Source organism: Ambystoma mexicanum, chromosome 4q (genome assembly GCF_040938575.1).
Source record: "Ambystoma mexicanum isolate Mex_15411 chromosome 4q, UKY_AmexF1_1, whole genome shotgun sequence".
NCBI lineage: Eukaryota > Metazoa > Chordata > Amphibia > Caudata > Ambystomatidae > Ambystoma > Ambystoma mexicanum.
This window is the reverse complement of record NC_090928.1, coordinates 687,942,300-687,964,894: the sequence shown is the minus strand read 5'-3', so window position 1 is coordinate 687,964,894 and position 22,595 is coordinate 687,942,300. Positions and strand designations below refer to the sequence as shown.

General features: G+C 51.2%; 1 protein-coding gene across 1 annotated transcript in view; it reads right to left on the bottom strand.

The window, feature by feature from the left end:
• The window catches only part of MCM8 (minichromosome maintenance 8 homologous recombination repair factor), a 1,532,371-nt gene that overhangs the window by 886,227 nt on the left and 623,549 nt on the right, over positions 1-22,595 (bottom strand). The window contains exon 7 of the mRNA XM_069608271.1: positions 2,342-2,540. Within this exon, the coding sequence (XP_069464372.1) occupies positions 2,342-2,540 (199 nt within the window). The remainder of the gene's footprint in view (positions 1-2,341; positions 2,541-22,595) is intronic.

Here is a 22,595-nt window from a genome sequence, read left to right as displayed (position 1 = left end):
GCTCGGCCACTGACATTTTGGAATGGCAGTTGGTGCATCTCTTGAAGCCTGAAACCCAGTGAGAGGACATCGTAGTCAAGGAATTATGAAAATAAATTGACGATTTTAGTCAAAAACGCAGAGTGGAAGATTCAATGTCATACCCCGAAGCAGTGTGCAAGCGTATGGAAAAAAGGAAACGAGGTAAGTGGGGTAGAGATGTGGAATATATACGACACCTGACTTCACTTCCAGAGGCAACAATCTAGCACCGGGCAAGCCGGATCCATGGCCGAATCGAGGTCCACTATGCCCACCTGTCGAAAAAGTTTCCAAGCAGCAGAGCGCTGGATTACGATATCTATCAGATGCGGAATCTGCAGGAGAAAAGCAATCCATTGAATTTGTGTTTTCTCCTTGATAAACAATCGCAACCAGTATAACCCCAGATTTCAGAGACATAAATGCAGGCATGTCTGGTTTTTGCTTTAAAGATGGCCAGTGCTGGTTTGAGCAACCAGTCCCCATGTTCACGAGCATATTTAATTGCTGCTCCAGCATTTAATGTTAAAATGGAGTTTGATTTAGCAATTTGATCCCACCAGGTTTCCCCCTTATTAAACCTAATCCCCAAGTAATCATAAAATGAAACCTCTTCAACAAAAAGCCATTGATTTGTAATTTCAGGTTCAACCTTCCTTTTGCTCCCACAACATACCATAGTTTTACTTTTGGTATGGTTTATTTCAAGGCCTTTTGAATTGCACATATTAGGGAAGGACGTTATCTCCTTCCAGAGACTCATTCTCGTTGTAGATACCAAGGTCGGGTCATCCCCAAAAAGCAAGATCCCCCATACAGGCATGGGGCATCTGTGGCCCGCTTGGAGATTTTCCACTGCAATATAATTGATGAAGAGGTTAAACAGGAATGGTTCCAAGACACATCCCAGCCTAACTCCTCTCTAAATCGGGAATTATAACGTTTTTCACAACCTCTACATAGTGAACATTTGCCGTATTGTCCATGTACAGATGCATAACTGCCCTCATTAAAGCAGATGGGATATTTTGTTCCCGCAATTTCGCCCACATATCTGATCTTGGTGCTCAATCAAACACGGTCTAAGTCAATAAAACAAAGTACAAATTGATAATTTTAAGTAGAACATATTTAACCATTAGCCTGGCAATTCAAGATATTAGACATGGCCTCATCTTCTTGGTGATTTAATGACAAATATGTTTCCGCCGTGTCCAGAAGAGAAATTGGGCAGTAGTTGTTGGGATTTTGCCTTCCATCCTTTTTGTATAGAGGGACAAGATTTGCTTTTTCCAGGAGGGTGGGATTTTGTTAACTTGAATTATAGCTTTGAAGACTCTTGTTAAACAAGGAGCTCAGACTAAGACTTTGCTCTTAAAGAAGTCTATCAATATACCGTCTGGGCGTAGGCTTTCCCTGATTGTTGGGCATATATCGCATTGTTGACCTCTTGCAATTGATATACAGTTTCTCTAGGGAGTTTTCGAAGTCAACTAACATCATGAAATGCTCTCCATTTGCATGATAGAGGCTCGAAAAATGTTCATACCATGAAGATTCTAGAATGTAAGCTTCCTCCATTAAAACCTTTGTTTACTAACTACCAGAATGTTTTGCAATCATGTTGTTCGAGTGAGAACTTTAAATCATTCCACTTTTTTGCTTCATGTGACTTTTTCCTTCCAAACAATTATATCTTGTAATCGTGATAATTATATTAAGCGTACATATCAGTATTTTAAGACAAAGCAATAGTTCTAAAAGTCAAAATTCCTAGTAAAAGAATATAACCTTTAGAATTCCAATGGTTAGAGGGGCAGCTAAATAACATGTTTGTGGGAAAAAGGGCGGGAGGAGAAGGGATGCAGGGCAAAAGTGACTAGCACATGAAACACGACCTGGTAGGGGTGGTTGATCTGTCTTTGTCTGCATGCAACTGTTTTCTTGAGGTGTGCACTGCATTATGTTTGATAAATGCAAATAGAGATTTAAATAAAAAAGAGAAAAAACAGGGTGTGAGTGGACAAGGGGAGGAGAGTGGGGTCAGGAGTCTGGAGAACTGTTATTGTATGTTATTTAAAAAAATGCCAATAAAAAAAGTTTTAAAAAACCTTTAGAATTTTAATGTTTATGTGAAGAAAATAAGAACACATCTTATATCTCACAAGAAACCGAGGGGAAAAGATGAAGACTTATTTTGTAATCAAGAAATAGAAAGACAGGAATCTGGCGTTTTTGTCATCACTATTTTTGAAGGCCAAAACCACCTTTAAAACACAAGATTAACACAAGGAAAGAATATAGAAGCAATGAAGGTTACCTTTGTTGGAAGGGTAAATTTCCCATCTGGAAGACAATGGCTCTGCTCCTTACCACACATGTTGCATACAAAGGCCAATTTGGTGCACAGAGGTTTGATATTACTCACTCGCACGACCGTTCCACGAAGGGAAACATATTTCCCATAGCAATTGGCTCGAACATTTTTCAGTGGAGTTAGAGGTTCATAATTGTACACCCTAAAAAGAAAGGATAACACCAATGATTTTATAAGGTTTTGTGGATTGTGCTGGAATAAGTTTTTATAGCATCCTGCACAGTATGTCAATGGAAAAACAATACATTTGAGTGGTCATATTAAAAGATGTGGCGAGCTAGGAAGCCAACTTTCAAATGTTGTAATGGAGATCCAGCATTTATATGATTGGTTATTTATAACACGCTTAATACCCAGAGGTTTCCAAGCGCAGACCCAGGGATCGAACCTGTATTGCTCTGTGTCGTCTTGCTTCTAAGGCAAGCACGTTGCCCCTGAGCTATCCTCCCGAGACAAGACATACTACAAGGAGTACAGGGATCAAACATAGCGCATCCGTATCCCCCTGCTCTTTAACCTCTACCTGAAGCCGCTGCCTGCTCTCATTCACTCACATGCTACAACTACACAGATGACACCTAGATCATCTTCAAGATCCCCAAGACCTCTCCCACCCCCTGCCCCTGAACTCGCCTCATGCCTCACACACATGGACCGCTGGATGACAGCCAACTACCCTCCTCGACCCTGAAAAAACCAAAATCATGAACTGTGGGAACCCTCTCTGTCCTCTGTAGGGACCTCTTCCCGCTATTTCCCATTCAGTAAAGAACTTGGGATGTATCATGGATGCAGGATGCAGGTCTGATACTTCCATACCACATCAACACTTTCTAAATCATGCTATCTACACCTCTGTATTATCCGACACCCCCACAAAGTCACACCAATACCGACTATCGTCCTCACTAACGCCCTCTTCCTGGGTGCTGTGCATCTCAACTCAGAAAACTCCAATGTGTCCACAGCAGCTATACTCCACCTAGCCCTCGACTCCACAGAGCACATCACACCCGCCCTCTGTGTGCTCCACTGGCTCTGTGTCGGCGACGGTCCACTTTCAAAGCCATGTGCATCACCCACCGTGCTACTTACAACACAAGCTCACCCCTTAAAAACCCATCAGAAACCAGAGATCAGACACCAAACCCATCCTGGTTATCCTCCCCTTCAAATGGACCAGAATAGGGGGATCCTCCTTTTCTGTCCAAGCATCCACTATCTGAAATGTAATCCCTGCGAACATCCGCTGCATAGAGGAGCACCTTGCCTTCTGGAAGGTCGTCAAGACCTGGCTTTTCCCCCCTGCATCCTGACACACTCACCTCACCCCTCGGGTTATTTGAATCCCTGGTCAGCTAGGTGGGGGCATCAATAAGTCTCTTAAATAATGTACTGCGCATCTCAGAGAAAGGACTCCAGCAGTCTGCAAGACAGGACCTGCGTCAAGTACACAAAACAAGATACCGTCCAGGAATTCTGGGTACTCACTCCATGTCAATGGAAAATAGCCGCAGGCAGAGCCACCCACATGCACACAACTGCAATCATACGCCACATGAGACATCGCACAACACCTCTGCCACTAGAATGCAGCCAAGTCCTATGATAAAAATGCAGTCTAGCTGGACATAATCAGTCTACTTGAATTGCATACTCTCCAGACAGCCTTCACAGCAGCCAACCACAGGCCAGCTCTACATGGTTCGCTAGCAGGGACTTAACCACCCCTACCTATCTGAGTACTAACTACAATGAACACACACATTGTAAATTCCTCTGACCAACCTCTCATACCTCAGCCCTCCAAGGGCGTACACCTACAGTGATTTGAGGCCATACCAATGGCAAAAGGTGTTATGCAAATGCCATCTTACATTACATTACCAGTGGAATATGCTTTTCATCAGTTCTTTATTAGATGGTTTTTAATAAGGACAAATGAAAGCAATTCCCTCCAGGCCAAGAATGTGCATTAAAGTAACCCAATTGTGCTCATGTCCAAAAAATACATCAGTGTTGCTTGGCAATTGTCAAGAAAAGTCCCAACCAAATGTTCTTTCAGTGCTGGTTAGTGCCAGGTCTTCCATCTTCTCGAAGGCTTTAACAAACGAAAACAAATTTGGGAATAGCTGCTCAGTGCCCCAAATCAAGCCTAACAAATTTCAAGAAATATTTCTCTCATGATCTTGCCGTTCCAGTTTATAACCAAAATCTCTGGGGCTTGCAGCCTCCTTGGCAATGCTATTCTGCAGTTAGGTTATCGGGAGAGAGAGTCCTTCCGAGATTAAAGTATGCACTGGAGTTTGATGAATGACTCAGTAGTGGGTGACATACTATAGTTGGACTTCAATTGAAGCCCAGACCCAACGAAGACATGAAAACCACCTTAGCGTGTTTACAGGGTCCTCTGCAGACCTCTCCCTAACTTAGGGTCGGTCAGGGATGTACAGCCTCCCAACCCTAACTTGCTCTCCTCTTCCAAGTCCTGCCACAAGCTTGTACTTGAGAGACCATCTCTTTTTGCTTCCTGTACTCTAGCTTTTTCCTTGCACTTCTTCTACAACTCCTTGAGGCTTTGCTTCATGCTTGGTCCTCAACCCATATCAAGCTTCCCCTTGTGTCTTCGCTCAGTTTCTTTCCCTCCTGCTCTCCTATTCTTACCATGGTCTTCCTTTGCTTCTCCTACTCCTGGTGATTCTCTGCGTTATCTCTTCTTTTTGGTATCTTCTCTTTACTGGTCTCCTCACTGTTCACCACCTTCTCCTTAGGTACCTCTATATTTATGTAGCCCCTGTTTTTTTTTCTTCTGGCCAGGGCAGGCACAGTATTAAAGATACCCACCCACACCACCATCCCAACCCAGACCAGCTGTTCTGGTGAGGCACTAAGCAACCTGCAAATAAAAAGGATGTTAATTCACGAGATGGGCCACAATATTGAGTTCCTGGTTTTCAACAAGGCTCAGTTCACTGAGGGTAGATTTGGTGCCCCGACAAGCATTTATATAAAAAAGGATTCAACTGTTAAACATCTCCAATACCTAAAAATCCACCCATTCTCCACTCCACATTCCCATTACGTGTTTAATAATGCCATAATATAGGTAAGGGATACCTAGTGCATACACCGCTCTGCATATTAACCGTTAGCAGGTTTCCCATCTCTCCCTCCGAGCATCGCTTCCTGAACATCCCAACCTCCCACTTACCTCACATACCAATTTGATCACCATCAGTTAAACGAGCTGGGCATCTGCAGACTGCCCCTATTAATACAGTCCCTACTTATCAATACGTAAAAGTAATTAAATGAAACATATTCAATAACAGTACCTTTTCCCAGCTGTGGCCTGCTTGCTGTGATGCACTGCCCACCACAAATTAAAACAACCGCTCTGCTGCAGGTGGCTGCCACGGGTATACTTGGTGGGGACTTCCATAGGGCTTTGAAAACCCCAATTTCCCCAGATGGCTGTGGTGTTCCTATTTGAAAGGGCTTTAGCCGCCCTGCTTTCCTACCTGGCAGTGCAGGGGTAAAGGCTTCCTCTGTAGCAGTGCACTCCTTTGTCACAATATAGTCCCAGGGCTTCAAGAGGATTACATGAGATATGAACAAATGAAAAAATAAATAACATTTTAACGAAGAAAAAAAACGTTGATTTTTTTTAATGGGGGCTGTCCCCCGCGACCCCTCTTTTCTCCACGCTTCCAAACCCACCCCGAACCCCACCACAGCTTTTAACCCTTTACCATATATATTTCACATTTTTTTCTGTATCCTTTAATTCGTATTTTTTTTTTCCGTTAAAATCACTGCATACCCTTTAAGAGCTCTTTAGTCCATATAGGGCTTTGAGAGCCCTGTTGTCTCTATCCATGGGCTCCACAAGCCCTTATTTCCTCTGTGGCGGTGATACTGTCTATCCATGAGCACTCAGGGCCCTTCATTTGTTTCCTCCGTGGCACTGTGTAGCTGGAATCCGGCAGGGAAGGGAGAGTTGGGCCCCGCCCAGGTCCTGTCCACTTGGGCAGGGTCTTCCCCCGTCACCGGCAGCCCGCGCTGAGCTCCGGCCGCACCAGACGTGATATAGGCTGGGCCCCAGGTAAGTCTTTTCCCCGCTCTCCCCAGCTTGCCCCAGGGAGAGCGGGTACTGCATAGTCCCCCCGGCGGCCCAGCACAAGCCACCGCGCCTTCACAGTTTCTTCGGTCTTCACCACTCACCCCACATGGCTCCGGGACGAGTGGACTTCTTCTTGAGCTGCCGCCATTTTCAACTGGGCCGACCGCACGCTATCGCCCCGGGGCTTCCACCACCACCTGTGTCTCTGTCTGGCTGGCTGTCTGTCTGTCTCTCTCCACCCCCATGGCCCCTTTCTCTCTCAAGCCCCCTCTCTTATCGCCCTTTTTCCCCAGATCTCTCTCCCCCATCTAATTTCCCTGGATCGCTTCTCTCCCTGCCTCCAGCCCCGCTGTTTCTCATTCTCTTTCTCATGCTCTCTCTCCCCACAGACCGAGTCTCTGTTCCCATTTCCCTGGTTCACTTCTTGCCTCATCACTGGGGTCGTTTTTTTGTCCTCCCTCTCTCCCTCTCCCACTGCCGTCGCTTCCACTACCCTCCCAACTCTCCCTTCCCCAAACCCCTCTTCCCCCAGCCGGGTCTTTCTCTCCCCAGCCTCCTGGTTCTCTCGCACCCTAGACCTTTTACTCACCAATAACACAAGTCTTTCCTCCAACCTCCTATCTTTGCCTTACCCCAGCCCCATAGGTCCTTCGCTTGCCAGCCTACTCATTTTTTTCTCTGGCCTTCTGCTGCAGCCGCATCTGCTACCATCACCACCAAATGAGATTCTTTGCCAATCTCCCGCAGCCATCTACCACAGGCTTTTCTTTTCCAGGGCCTTGACTCTGCCTTCCAGCCACTCTCTGGCCTAAGGGAACTCTGGGGTCTCCCCCATGCAATTGGTAAGAATAATGGTTGATTCATCTCATCCGTGGAAATGACTTGCATAATTGATGTGGGACTTATGGTTGGCTAGTCCCTCCTCATGGATGGTCCCCTCTCTGTTTGCCACACCCTGGCTGGCACTCAGGGAGGACTCCCGTAGCGTGACGAGACTTAGGTGTACAGGCATGGAGACCTTGAGATGTGACTGGTTAACTGCTTGAGTTTTCGGTCTTAGTTTGGGTCCTGCTCTTTGGTTTTGGGCATGATTTCTGAAGCCACAACAGGAGAGCCAGGCATGTTTCCTGTCCCATGGGACTGCCCTCCATAGTTGGATCCATTAAAAGGGACAGGCGCGTCTAAACTGGCAATGGGATGACCCCTGCCTCCTGTGCATGGCATGATGGGGGTAGACAAGATTCCAACACCGCTCAGCATCACCAGTCTGGTGGCAGCACCAGACCCCCTTGTAAGTGCCACCATCCACCAATAAGGCCAAGCAGGGGACTGTCACATGTGCACCCTGTTCTCACACCTATTCCCTGGGGATCCTCTGTTCAGGTGGCCAGGGAAGGCCCATCGGTTTTGGATCCTGACCTTGGGGGTGGACAAGCGAGGGAGGATCTCCTGGGGCTGGGGGATGTTAAAGGGCAAGACATGCTATTTTCCCTGTACTGATGACAATTCATCCTACCCCCTCTACATTTGTAGGCTATCCGTTGACAACATACAAAGTACTGTGAAGAAGAGATGATTGGGAGGGAGAGAAGCTGCAGGTGGAGCAGAGAACGTGAAGTGAGCCATGCAGAGGAGACAAGAAACCGACATGCCGACAGAGTTCCCGGGACCGCAGCACTTTGTAAAAGGAACAAGTTACTTACCTGTAACTGTTGTTCTCCAGCATGGGTCTGGCATGGATTCACATGCTCATGAATATTCCCCGTTGTCAGGCCGGGAATCCTCGGTATAGAAAAAAAATCAGTATCAGTTTCATTTCTGATCTGTCTTTCTTAGTAGTAACCAATCACTGGTCTCTGGGTCATACTGCCCCCAGCCAATGACTGCCCTCTCCCTAAGCCCCGCCTCTGGCAGCCATCCTCAGATTTGGTAGCACGTAAAGTGGCAGTATGACCAAGTGAAGAGCCACAGAGGGGTAGGCGGGAGGGTTCGCATGTGAATCCATGCCAGACCCATGCTGGAGAACAACAGTTACAGGTAAGTAACTTGTTCCTTCTCCAGCATGGGGTCTAGCATGGATTCACATGCTCATAAATAAGAGAATACATAGCAGTACACACATGCACAACCAGGGGAGGTGGCAACAGGCTCAACATTACACAATACAACAACTCAACATTAAGCATCTCTTACCTCCTCACCAGGCTCACCTTAGGCGAACAGGTTGCGCAGCACTGCTTGGCCGACCCTGGACTCCTCCCTGGAGTCCCGATCGACGCAGTAGAATCTTGTGAAGGTGTGCGTCGACCTCCACGTCGCAGCCCTGCAGATGTCCAGCAGGGGCACACCAGACAGGAACGCCGTGGTAGCAGCGATCGCTCTGGTCGAATGGGCTCTCGGACGGCCGGGCAGCGGTCGGTTTGCCAACCGGTGACAGTGCATGATGCAGCCAGAGAGCCATCTGGAAATGGAAGTCTTCGAGAGAGCCTTCCCTTGATTCACAGTCCCAAAGTTCACAAACAGCTGTGTCGTCTTCCGAAAACTCTTCGTGCTGTCCACATAGAACTTCAGCGTTCTAGCTACATCCAGCGAGTGCAAAGTCCTTTCGGCCGGCGACGAAGGCGACGGGAAGAAAACTGGCAACACCAAGGGCTCGTTGAGGTGGAAGTCCGACGGCACCTTGGGCATAAAGGAGGGGTGCATCCTCAGCACCACCCTCGTGTCATGAAAAGTCAAGTATGGAGGCTTGCAAGATAGGGCCTGGATCTCTCCCACTCGTCGTGTGGAGGTGATGGCCACGAGGAAAGCTGTCTTCCATGACAGAAACTTCAAAGGCGCCGAATGCATAGTCTTGAATGGGGCCCCCATGAGCCTGGTCAGCACCACATTAAGCTCCCACGCCGGGGCAGGAGCCTTCACCGGCGGAAATGATCGGAATAGTCCCTTCATGAACTCTTTCACCAGGCGATGAGACCACAAGGACGCTCGTCCCGTAGTCCTGGTATATCGGGAGATTGCAGCCAGATGTATTTTGATGGAGGCGTGAGCCAGTCCAGCTTTGGCCAGCGACAGTAGATACGGCAGTGCTGGAGGGGCCGTAATCCGCAGAGGGTTATACTTCTGTGAACGGCACCAGACAGAGAACCTCTTCCATTTATGTCCGTAGCACTTGAGTTCTGAGGACGCCCTGGCCTTTGCAAGAACCTCTCTGCAGTCGGCCGGGATGTCGTACTCTCCAAACTGTAGTGCTGCAGGAGCCAGGCCTCCAAGTTCAGCGACTCCGGGTTGTGGTGAAGAATGGCGCCTCCTTCTCTGGAGAGAAGGTCTGCGACCGTCGGCAGCTTGACTGGTGGGGACGTTGACAAGTCCAGAAGGTCCGGGAACCAGATCTATCTCGGCCACGGCGGTGCGACGAGGATCATCCTGCACCGGTACCTCTTGAGCTGGTTGATGAGCTGGAGCAGCAACGGCAGCGGAGGGAACGCATAAAGAAATAGGCCGTCCCAGGGGAACGAGAAAGCATCGCCCATGCTCCTCGGCTGGGGAATCTGCTGGCGAACCTCCGGCACTTGGAATTCGTCGCTGTCGCGAAGAGATCGATTTGGGGTTCACCCCATCGTCGGAAGAGTCGATCCACTTGATCCTGGCGTAGTTCCCACTCGTGGCACGAGCGCAGCTCCCTGCTGAGTGAGTCGGCGATCATGTTTTTTATTCCTGCCAGATGAAGAGGCACCAGAAACATCCCTTGGGCGACGGCCCAATGCCACAGATCCTGGGCTTCCTTGGATAGGGCCGGGGACCTGGTTCCGCCCTGCTTCCGGATGTAGAACATCGTGGTGGTGTTGTCGGTGAAGATCCTCACCACCTTGCCCTTGAGGGATGGAAGAAAAGACCTCAGGGACCAGAACACTGCACGGAGCTCCAAGATGTTGATGTGGAGAGACTTCTCCGGGAGCCAAAGGCCTCTCGCGTGAAGATCTCCGGAGTGCGCTCCCCAATCTTCCAGGGAGGCGTCCGTCGTCACCGTCACCTGGTGAGCTGGGGTCTGAAAGTCCGTGCCCGCCGACAGATGGGAGCAGGAACCCCACCACCGGATCGCCTGACGGAACGTCTCGTTGAGAGGGATCCTGTCCTCGAAGCTGCCCGTCGACTGGACCCAGCGGGCGTCGAGGAACTCTTGTAAGGGGCGCATCCGAAGCCTGCAAAGGCGCACCAGATAAATGCAGGAGGACATCATCCCGAGGAGGGATTTGATAGATCTTACCCTGGCCATGTCCGTGGCCAGCAGACGCTGCACCTTGCTCAGAATGGTCCTGGTCCTTTCCTCTGACGGCGAGGCCAGCCGCGCCACTGTGTCGAGCTTGGCTCCCAGAAACAGGGCGACTTGCGACGGAACCAGGTGGGATTTTGGAAAGTTGATGGAGAATCCCAGGTCCGTGAGCAGCTGGACGGTCTTCGCAGTGTGCTCCACAGCGAGCTCCCTTGTCCTTGCCCGGATGAGCCAGTCGTCCAGGTTGGGGTAGACGTGGATCCCCTGTAGGCGCAGCCACGCCGCCATCGGTGCGAGGCACTTGGTGAACACCCTGGGTGCCGACTTCAATCCAAACAGGAGGGCCTTGAACTGGTAGTGCCGCCCTTGGACCACGAACCTGAGGAACTTTCGGTGTCTTTTTAGAATGGCGATGTGGAAGTACGCATCCTCAAGTCCAACGACGACAGGAAAGCGCCCTCCTCCAGCTGTCCCAGCACGTGCTGGAGGGTGACCATACAGAACTTCTGTGCCTTCATGTACTTGTTCAGTTGTCGTAGGTCCAGGATGGGGCGCCATCCTCCCGTCTTCTTTTTTACGAGGAAGTACCTTGAGTAAACTCCAGAGCCCCGAAGCTTCTTTGGGACGAGCTCGATGGCACCCCTCTTGAGCATCGCCCTTACTTCCAACAGTAGTTGAGGGACGTGATTTTCCTTCCTGGCCAATGGTGGAACGCGAGGGCACTTCTTCTGAAACTCGAGGGCGTGCACTTGGGCCAGGGCGTCCAGCACCCAACGGTCGGTGGAGATTGACTCCCACACGCTGATGAACCTCGCCAGCCGGCCTTCCACCGGGGTGCTTCGGCGGGGGCCCGACCCCACGGTCGGTTCAATCTTGTTTGGAGGCCGCCTTGCCTCCTTGACCTCCCTGTTGATGACGACGGGCACCACCTGACTTGCCGCGTCCCCTGTAGGCTTCCTGGGACGAAGATCTTGCCGCTTGGCGGTACGTGGAGGAGCCACTGCCGGATCCCTTGGAGGCACCTTGTCTGCCTCCGGAGCTCCGAAAGGACGGCCGTCATTGTTGGAGCACTCTCAGTGCCCGGGCAGTCTCTGTGTCTGTCTTGATGGCCTGAAGGGACTCATCAACCGACTTCCCAAACAGGTTGTTCCCGTCGAAGGGCATGTCCAAAACCTTGGTTTGTATGTCCTGGCGGAAATCCGTGGCCTTGAGCCATCCTCGTCGTCTCAAGCAAACGCTGTTGCCCAACTGACGGAAACCGTTGTCCGCGATGTCCGTTGCCACTGTGATGGGGTGGTCCGAAGCAATCTCACCCTCCTGTAGGATTTCAAGAGCCTCAGCCCTTTTGGCGTCCAGAAGGAAGTCCAACAGAGGGGCGATTTTGAACCACAACTCCCTGTCGTAGCGGGCTACGATAGCCAGGGCGTTGGCCGCCTTGATGGTCGTCGCTGCGGATGAGATGATCCGCCGTCCCATTGTGTCCAACTTCCTGCCCTCGCCTTCCGGCGAGGAAGTTGATGTCGAGGCCGATGCCCCCCCAGCTTTCTTCTTTGCCGCCGCCGAGACGACCGAATCCGGGGTAGGTTGCGCCTGAAGGCACAAGGGGGCAGCGTCAGGGACCCGGTACTTCTTCTCGTACCGGTCCATCTTTGCCGGCGCCGTGGCAGGGTTCTTGAGGAGGGCGAGCCCCTCATCCCAGATGTTATCAAGAAGCAGTACGGCGAGGACCGTCTTCCTTTTAGCCTTGCGCCGTTGGTAAAGGAACCCTTCCTTCTTCTTCTCTTCTGGGCAGAGCTGGAAGAGCTCGGATGCCCTGATGATCATGGCATGATAGGATCCAATCTAGTCGGGCGGGGACGCCCGAGCAGGGGGCGAAGGGGGACACGTCCCGTCGTCGCCTCCGTCGTCATCTGTACCTGTCGTAGCCGTGTCCGTGCCTGTATCATCCCCGTGGGTAGTAGACCGGGTGGAAGGCAGAGGAGGCCGCAGAGGTGGGAGAGGTGGCGTAGTATGCGACGTCCTCCTCTTATGCGGTGGACTCTCCGAAGGTCCTGGCTCCGGTTCCCCCGTCGGGTCTGGCTCAGGTACCTCCGTCGGGGGGAGGGGCAACCTTGTCCTTATCTCCGAACATAAGGACTGAATCGTTGACAAAATGGCCGCCGAAGTGTCCTGCGGCACCGGAAACGACGGGCGCAAGGGCTCTTGAGGAGCCTTGTCGGCGACCCCGTCGCTCTCGTCGTCGCCCTTGTCGGGATCCCTCCCGATGGGCTGGGCCTCTTCCACGACTTCGATGAGCTCTTCTTCAGAGGTCGTGTCCGTATCCACTATGGCCACCAGCCCCTCCCCCACCATTTCCAACGAGGACTTCGTGGGGGTCTTCTCAATGGGCCTGAAAGACGACTCCCTCCGCGGTGGCAGGGAGACTCTGGGTCCTGAAGGCGCCTCCACTGGTTTAGCCTCCACAGGCTGAGCCAGGGCCGCGGCAACATCCTCAATTGAGGTCTTAGCAGGGTGAATTAAGGCCATCGTCACCTTCTGGACGCCTGGGGCCTTCCCCTTGGGGGGAGGGTCCGAGCCTCGCTCCCCATCTGCCGGAATCTTGAAGATCGACCAGGGCCTTTCCAGAAGCTTCGCCGGGTTCTCGGACTTCCTCTTACCCGAGCCAGAGCGTTGGCTCGTGGTTGATGGCGCCAGGGAGGATGCGCCCTGCCTGGCAGCCAAGGAGCCCAACCGTTCGGCGCTCCCGGTGCCCGCGGACTCGCGGTGCTTAGCCTTTTGTTGGGCCCCCGTCGCCGGGGCGCCCTCACAGGAGTTAGAAGACCGCTCGGACTTCTTTTTCTTCTTCTCGCCTGACGGGCTCTTCCCTTCCAGCCAGTTGGCGAGACGGAGGTGGCGATCCTTCCTGGTCCGCTCCGACATGTTCCCACAAAACGCGCAGTCCTTCTCCGTGTGCGTCTTGTCCTCATGGAGACAGTAGAGGCATAACGAATGCTCGTCCTCCTTGAAAACATTCTGAAGCTGGCATCCAGGACAGGTCCTGAACAGCTTCCCGGGCGTCGAGCTTCCTTTCTCCTAGGCCATGTCCGGGGTAGGCCTCGGAACTTCTGGAATCCTCCAAAAGCGTAACTCGACGAAATCTTCACCCTTGAGGGGCGTAGAAAACTCCAAAACGGATCCCCGTTGATCGGATGTAGAAACGGTGGAGCTTGAGGCTCTATTTAACCGAAAAATGAGAAAAATCTCCTGAAAAAAGCGTGAAAACGGAGCAAAAGCTCGAGAGCTACAGCACGAGGACTCCCAACACTTGAACGTGCGATAAAAATCTGCAGATGGCTGCCAGAGGCGGGGCTTAGGAAGTGGGCAGTATGACCCAGAGACCAGTGATTGGTTACTACTAAGAAAGACAGATCAGAAACAAAACTGATACTGATTCTTTTCTATACCGAGGATTCCCGGCCTGACGACGGGGAATGTTCATGAGCATGTGAATCCATGCCAGACCCCATGCTGGAGAAAGCCTCACATTTTTCAAAAATGTGTCCTTCCTCTCTTTTTACGCGCGGTACTGCACGTGGCTGTAACTCCGCCCTCCTTAGCTCCGCCCAGCGCATCGCCATCAGTCCTTTTCTATCGCCAGGCCAGAGACCTTTAAGTAATAACAGAGGAACCTTATTAGAGGGGACGGCGGGCGGGCGTATGGAGGAAAGGGGACTAGGAGTAAGGTGGTCACTACGGTGAGTAACCTTATTATACTCCTACGTCCCGTCCCCTTTCCTCCATACTTATGGGAGATTCCCAAGCACTCCTCACAGGAACTACGGGTGGATGGAAACCCCCTACTAAAAGAGGTTCTTAAGCACAGTCTGGCCAAACTAGCATCAGATCTGGAGCTCATGTCCAAACAGTAATGTGTACAAAAATCCGATGGGGAGGCCCAAGGAGCCGCTTTCGCGATGGTCTCCTAGGGGACATACTTTTGAAAGGCAACAGCAGCTGCCTTGCCCCGTACCAGATGTGCATGAATCCCTTTAGGAGGCTGGAGACCCTGAACAGTACAAGACTCCGCAATACAGGCAGCAATCCATCTGGAGATAGTCACTTTGGAGGCCTGCTTACCCTGCGGGTTACCAAAAGTCACCAATAGCTGAGAAGAACTCCTAAATTCAGATGTTCTGTCCAGATAGAACTTAAGAGCCCTTCTAACATCCAGGCAATGCAAAACCCTCTCAGCTTCCGAAGCCGGATTTGGAAAGAAGACAGGCAGGGAAATTGACCGATTTAGATGGAAATCAGACACCACCTTTGGTAGGAAAGAAGGATTTGTCCTCAGGACAACCTTATCCTTGTGGAAAACCAAGAAGGGATGCTCCAACGACAAAGCCTGGCGCTAACTCACACGCCTTGCCGAAGTAACTGCGACCAAGAAAGACACCTTCCATGAAAGGTGCTTAAGATCTACCGTAGCCATTGGTTCGAAAGGCTTATGGCACAAGGCCGTAAGGACCACGTTCAGATCCCACGTCGGATGCGGTTTGCGAACAGGAGGATAAAGACGCATTAATACACAAAGTGCCTCTTAACCACTGGATGTGATAGTGAAAAAGAGCACTGGTCCGTGGAAAGGTAGGCAGCCACACCCGAAAGATAAGTCCTGCATGACCGGACATGAATGCCCGACTCTGCTAGATGAGAGACAAAGGACAGGACTGTGTCGATCGTAGCACCCCTGGGGTTCAGTTGTTTGGCTAAGCACCAGTGGCAGAACCAAAGCCACTTGCTTCTGTACTGAGACCTTGTCAAGGGCTTCCTGGTTGCCTGAATAATGCGCATGTTATCAGCAGACAGGTTGAGATGCTCTAAAGATCTGAACTCAGGCACCATGCCGCCAAACTGAACGATTGTGGGGAGGGGTGCCACAGCAGCCAATCTCTCTGGTGAAGCAGGTCGGGGACCAACGGAATTCTTATTGGTGCACACACCGACAGATGTCGAAGCTCTGAGAACCAGAACCTGGCCGGCCACCACAGAGCTATGAGCAGAAAAGAACAGTTCACTGTGTTCCTCAGGTTGCAAATCGTCCAATGAATCAGAGGCAGAGGCGGAAAAGCATAGGCCCTCATGCTGTGCCACGGAATCTCAAGAGCATCCACCAGAGAGGAGGCTCCCAGCCCATTTCTGGAGGCATACAGAGGAAGTTTCTTGTTCGCCGACGTTGCGAAGACGTCCACTTCCGGAGTGCCCCAAAACAGGAATATCTTTAAGAGGACCTCCGCTTTCAATTCCCACTCGTAGCTGACCATTGTTAGTCGGCTGAGGACATCTGCCGTAACATTCAGCTGGCCCGGGATGTGCACTGGCACCAGCCAGACGCCATGCTAAACCGGCCATTCCCAAATCTGAATGGCAAAATCCACAAGAGGAGGGGACTTGGTACCCCCCTGCTTGTTGATGTAAAAAACGGATACCACATTGTCTGTGCGGACACGGACCACTTTGTTGACAATGACTGGCCTGAACGCCTTGAGCGCCAGGAAAATCGCCAGAAGCTCCAGATAATTTATATGAAGGAGCTTGTCCGTCCTGGGGCGACCAGAGGTCGGAGACTTGAAGAAGGTCCAACGTCGTACCCCACACCAGAAGGGAAGAGTCCATGGTGATTGTCACCATCGCAGCGGGGTCTTGAAAAGCCGCGCCCACTGATAGATTGCTGAGAGACGACCACCACATAAGGTCCGCTCTCATGAAAGACGGAATCGATATTAACTTGGAGTCAGGATCCACAGCCTGACGCCAAGAACTCCGAAGAGCCATCTGTGTCCGCCTCATCTTGAGCCGAGCAAGACGAAGAGCCAATACACATGAGGCCATGAAGCCTCTGGAACCACCAGACCAACATACTCTCCGACTGCACAAACATCTGACACGTGGCCAACAGATCGGCCATGCTGTCCCCGGTCAGGTATACTCTGCAGTCGATAGTGTTCCAAGAAAGTCAGGTCCTGAGAGACCATCATGGAAGATTTACGCCAGTTCACCGACAGCCCAAGGTAGAGTGGGAGCTGGAAGAGAGACTGAAGACTGCTCAAGGCTTTCAGCGGGCAAAGACTGCGCAGCAGCCAATTGTCCAAATACGGATACACATGGATACCCTGAAGCCGAAGATAAGCTGCGATAACCAACATCATCTTCGTAAAGACACGCGGTGCCGAGCTGAGACCAAAGGGGAGCACTCGGAAGTGGAAGTCCTCCTCCCCTAAGGAAAAACGTAGGTATCTTCGGTATGGATTCCAGATCAGAATATGCATATACGCATCCTGAAGGTCCACCACGCAATCGCCCTTCTGATAAGAGGACTTAATTTGACCAGGTGTGATCATCTGGAATTTCTCTTGGGGTAGAGAGAGATTGAACTGGGAAAGGTCTAGGATGGTGCGCAGGCCCGCCTGGTTGGGTTTGGGCACTGTAAACAGCTGGGAATAGAAGCCCTCCCCTCGTTCCCCTAGGGTAACGGGTTCCACCGCTCTGAGATCCAGTCATTTCTGAATTTCGGCTCTGAGGGAGGGCGTCCCTGACTGCTGGAAGGGAGGATTGATGGGTGGGGTAGGGAGAAGGTGTAAGTGGAAGCCCGCCCGAGCGACTGAAAAGACCCACCGGTCCTCGGTGATGGTCTGCCACGCCTCCCAATGAGACGCAATGCGTCCTCCCACCGGGGTCTCGTGCAAGTGCAGAAAAACCTCATTTAGCTGGTTTTTCAGTGGCAGCGCCACCTGAACCTGAGGAGGAGGCTGAGGAGCGGGAGAAAAACCGACTCTGTTGCTGCATTCAACGGGTATTTCCCGAAGGGGTATCAACCCTGCAGGATCTTTGGTCTAGAAAACCCCTGAAACCAGATGAAAGCTGAGGCTGCGACAACGATCTCTGCGTCCTGAAAGGTGGTTTTACCAGGACAGACAAGGACTTGGCGGTCTGAGTACTGTCCTTTGTTTTGGTCAGCTCCACGTCTGTTGTGGAATGAAAGAGCTCCTTCCCATCAAAGGGCAGGTCCAAAACCTTATCCTGCACCTCCTTAGAGAACTTGGTGGCGTGCAGCCAAGCCTGATGAGAAGTATCCATGCCAAGCATAAGGACCCTTGCCGAGGTATCGACATGATGCGCCGCTGCCTCCAGCAAATCCTGCGCCAGGACCCTGGCATCAGACAATCCCGCTTTGAAGTTGTCTAGCTTTTCAGTGGGAATAAAGTCCTCAAACTCGGACAGACCTTTCCACATTTTTATATTCGCCCCGCTAACACCAGTCCTGCATTGGCCTGGCGCAGCTGCAGAGCTAAATTAGCGAAAATCTTTCTCCCTAGGGAGTCAAGAAGCTTGTCCTCTTTGGCCAGAACCTGTGTAGCCGTCGCAGAAGAGGATGCAGCAGGTCTGGATTGCAAAGTGGCCGCAGCCACTACCGTGGAGGAGGGTGGTGGACACGTCGCTAAAGCCACCTCTTCCGAAGAATGGAGCCTGTAGCACGCATCAATTTTCTTGTTGACAAACAGTCCAGAGTGTGGTTTTTCCCAGACTTTACGGACCTCGGCCAAACGTCCTTCTGCAAGAACAAGCCTGTATGCTCCGAAGGAGACAAGATAAATGCCCCCGAAAGTATGCCCCCCTATGGAGCGGGTGCCTCGGGAACTGGAACATCCAACAGACACATCATGTCCAGCACCCGGTCATGAAAGGCTCTGACAGAGCGGGGCTGGTCTTCGTTGTCCTGATCGCCCTGTGCGTCATCCGACAGGTCCGGATCAGGCCGAGTCGCATCAGGCACCACAATAGACTTGTCCACTGGGGACAACGGAGGCAGGGATGGAAGAGTCGGGGGAGGACCGGCTGGTAAAGGCGGCGTCGGCGGAACCACAGGAGCCGCAACCGGGACCGTCGGTGCAGGCGGGCATATCTCCCTGAATAAGCCTCGAAAGTGCTCCTTCATGGGGACGGAATGCATACGTTTTTGAAACTTGCCGAAAAAAAGGCGTCCTCCGCCGACGATTTAGGCACGACTGGAGGAGGCCTCTCATGAGCTGAGTAATTCCAGGGACGCAAGGGAGAGGTTTGCCAAGAGGGCCCTTCCCCACTAGTGTCCACATAAATCAATGGCGCCGATGCCGCAGGGAGCGAGACATTGTGCGGTAGAGGCATGCGAGCGTTCCGGTCATAAACTGGACGAAACGGATGTGCACAAGGAAAACAATGTTCACCTGAAAAACCACTCCCCACACCTGGAGCCGATGGCGTAGTTGTAAGGGAGGTATCCAAAATGGCCGCCGTGGTCTTGGCGGGAACGGCCGCCATTTTGCGGAACCTGAGGAGAACTGCGGTACGTGTGGAAGTGAGGCAGGGGTCCCCACAGGTCTTCATCTTAGCATTAACAAAAGGAACCTCAGCAGAACCGGTACCGCGGCCTAGGATGTTTTTGTGACATGCTATCAGCCAAAATAGTCTTCGAAGGAAGGAATGACCTTGGCACTGCTGGTAACGGAGGGATTACGGTCCAAGACCTAACTCTGTGCCCCCTCAACAGATCTGGAATCACTGCAAGAGCAGAAACGATTAGGAACACACCTCAACGACAAGACCTTAACAGGCCTCTCAGAAATGTTGGTCACCTTAGCCTCCAAACGAGGGACCTCGGACCAGAGTCCGGTAAAAGCCTCTTCACGACAGGCCTCGAACTTTCGTTCGGTATCAACAGCCTCAGCTGAGGCGTCAGGGGGTACCCCAGTGTTTTTACAGGAAGCTCCAATCAAGGAGACCTCGAAGCAAGCTCTGGTACCCGACACTTCAGTAGAACTGGGCTTACAAATAGCCCCCACAGGAGGGGCCTCGGATTGTAATCTGGTGTCAATAGGCCCCTTACGGAGACCCTTGGAGAAAACTCTGGTACACTTTTTAGGCCTAGAAGGCACCTCAGGGCAAGCCCCGGTAACAGAGCTTTTGGCGCTCCTCCAGGACCGGGAAGACCCCGGGAAGGAGTCCCCCGGCCGGGGTGCTCTAAAAAGTAAAGAACTCACCGGGCGTTTCTTCTTCTCGTCGATGAAAGTTTGAAAGTGCGCAGGGGAAGTACAGCGAAACACCTCCTCCCAGCGCTCCAAACAACGTTGAAGTGCCCGGACCGAAAGGGAGTCGCAGTAAAAGCACGAGTCCCACCAGTGGTCCGGACCCAAACACTCTAAACAAAGAGAATGGGGATCCGCCCAAGCGAAGCGTCGCTGACAAGTAGAACAATTAGGAAAGTCTAGTTGAAAAGGCATAGACAGACTACCACGCGACCGCTAAGCCAGAGCAAGGGAGGAGGAAAACTGGAAGTAAAAAAATCTTCCGAAGATGCAAGTGCGTCCAGTCCCGAACGAGCAGAGAAAAGGACTGATGGGCGATGCGCTGGGCGGAGCTAAGGAGGGTGGGGTAACGGCCGCGTGCAGTACCCCACGTAAAAATAGTGGAAGGACACATTTTGGAAAAATGTGATGCTTTTTACAAAGTGCTCGGTCCCATCCCACAGGGCGGAGGAATGTCCCATAAGTATGGCGGAAAGGGGACGGGACGTAGGAGTATAACATTATCTGGATCAGCTAATCTCGTCTCCCTCCCTTTTGCCCGACATGTTTAACAGTTAGCACTGTCTGATATGCATTTTAATATCCTTAGCCCCCACTGTCTCCATGACAACCACTGCTCGTTCCTTCCAGTGGCATCCCTGTGCTGCCTGCCAACCACTGCAGCTCTAACCACAGTACACTCACTCCAACCTCTCACACTGGCAGCACATACAGTCAGGCTCTGATAGTGTCATGTTTCCTTAGGCAACATATATATTGCTCTCTGCATTCTATGTAATCACTCATCCTCAGTCTAAGCTCAATTTGATACCTTTAATCTGTTTCAGGATGCCAAAGTTTGAGATCAGTCGGCCCATACATTTTCTCACAAAACAAACAAATATGAACACAAACACTATCTTGACCTACCAGGTGGTACACAACGTAAGGGTCTTTTTGTGGTAGCACCCTGTAATTTGTGCTAGCTTAAGGGTTTGGGAATTTATTTGTCCTTTCAGCCAGGCTTAATCCAAAGCCCGAGAGCGTGGCTCTGTGTTTGTTTGCTCTGTGAACGATGGACTCAAGAACACACCAACTCTCAGACAGTTTAGTGTTTTTATTGTTAGCATAGCAAAGGGGCTTACTAAGGGCCGTCCCCCTCTCGCTAAACTAGTGCAGGCTGTTCCCTCCCTAGTCAAGGCATCCCTCAACCCTAGGCTTGTCACTAGGGATCAGTAACCCCTACTATCTAAAGAGCTGTCTTAATGGAGATGATGGTCTAAAGGCAAAAGCCTTATCGATCTAGAACATCCTCTGGGAACAATCTAGGAGGTCCCCCAATGTGATGTAACGTAATGATGTTGCTCTCCCTATGTCTCTCTGTCAGTCTTTTCTTACTTTCCCCCACCCACTCTCTCTTCCCAACACGTCATTCTCTATACCTCTGATGTTCCTCTCTTTGTTACCTAGCTTCATCCTCCCATCTTACTCTCAAATACTCTCTTCCGCCTCTACACTGCTACTACTCTCCCCTATTCACACTACTACTCCCCTCTCCACACTACTCCCCCACCCAAACCTTCTGACAGTTCCTCCTAGAACCTTATAATTTGCTGCCTACTTGATCAGTCTCTCTCTAACCCCATTCACCCACACTCAGAATGGTTCTATGTCATTTAATCGCCAAGCATTTCTACGCCTGCAATTTAAACGTGTATGAAATAACGAAAAAGTTAATCTAAATTTTTGGGGGAGGTTACTCCCCTAAGCCTTCGCTCCCCCCACCTATTTTTAACTAGTCCCTGACCCCCCAGCCCCTTAACTGCCCTTTCCCACCCCCCCCCAAAAATAAAATTATGAATTTTCTCATTATTTTGTACACAATTAAATTGGAGGCGTAGAAATGCCTGGCGATGAAAGGACGTCGTACCCTCAGAACCAAGTACCACTTTCTTTCACCAACCAATACCTCACCTTGCACTCTCCTTCAGCAACTCCTCTCCACTATCCTTTCTCTGCCTGGTCTCTTGGTCGCACATCCCCTCCCTTGACCCCCCCACAAATAATCTTCATCTTCCCATTTTCTGTCCCTCCTTTTATCCTCCCCCCTCCATTGGCTATATTCCTCTGCTGGTTCTCCAGGCCAAACTCTGACTGCCCGTTTCCCTGGGGAGGAATTACAGATGCATAAAAGGGGTCTCAAGTCCCACCCCTTTCTTGTATGCAGGTCAGCTGACTCTAAGCAAAGATTTTTTGCTGCCGTAAAAATCAGTCTCAATGTCTCTGTTCATGTGAGGGTTTTCCTTCATGTGCAGCATGCCGGACTGGCAGAAGTACTGATCCGTAGTCCTGTATCAGGTAAATGCATTTTCCTTGTGGGTGAACATGTTGCGAAGTAAGACGGAGCACTCCGCGGTGTAGTGTTGGGTGAAAATGTTGAGTCCGGGTCGCATGGGGACTGCCTGGTCAGTGCATGTGTCTTTCCATAGTCTGGACCTTTCTTGTGGTTTCTTTCACAGCTGGCCTGCTCGCTCGCTCGTTCTTCTGGTAACTGTAGTTTCCTAGGAGAAAGCGAAACACGCGGGCCAGCATTGTGCAGTACAGTGCAAGGGTGCAGAAGAAGGAGACTGACACAAAAGTGGCATGATGGTTGGCAAAGACTTTTATTCTTCTGTAAGGAACTAGGAATGAGATACAGACACATAGGACTCAGTAATTGCTACAAGC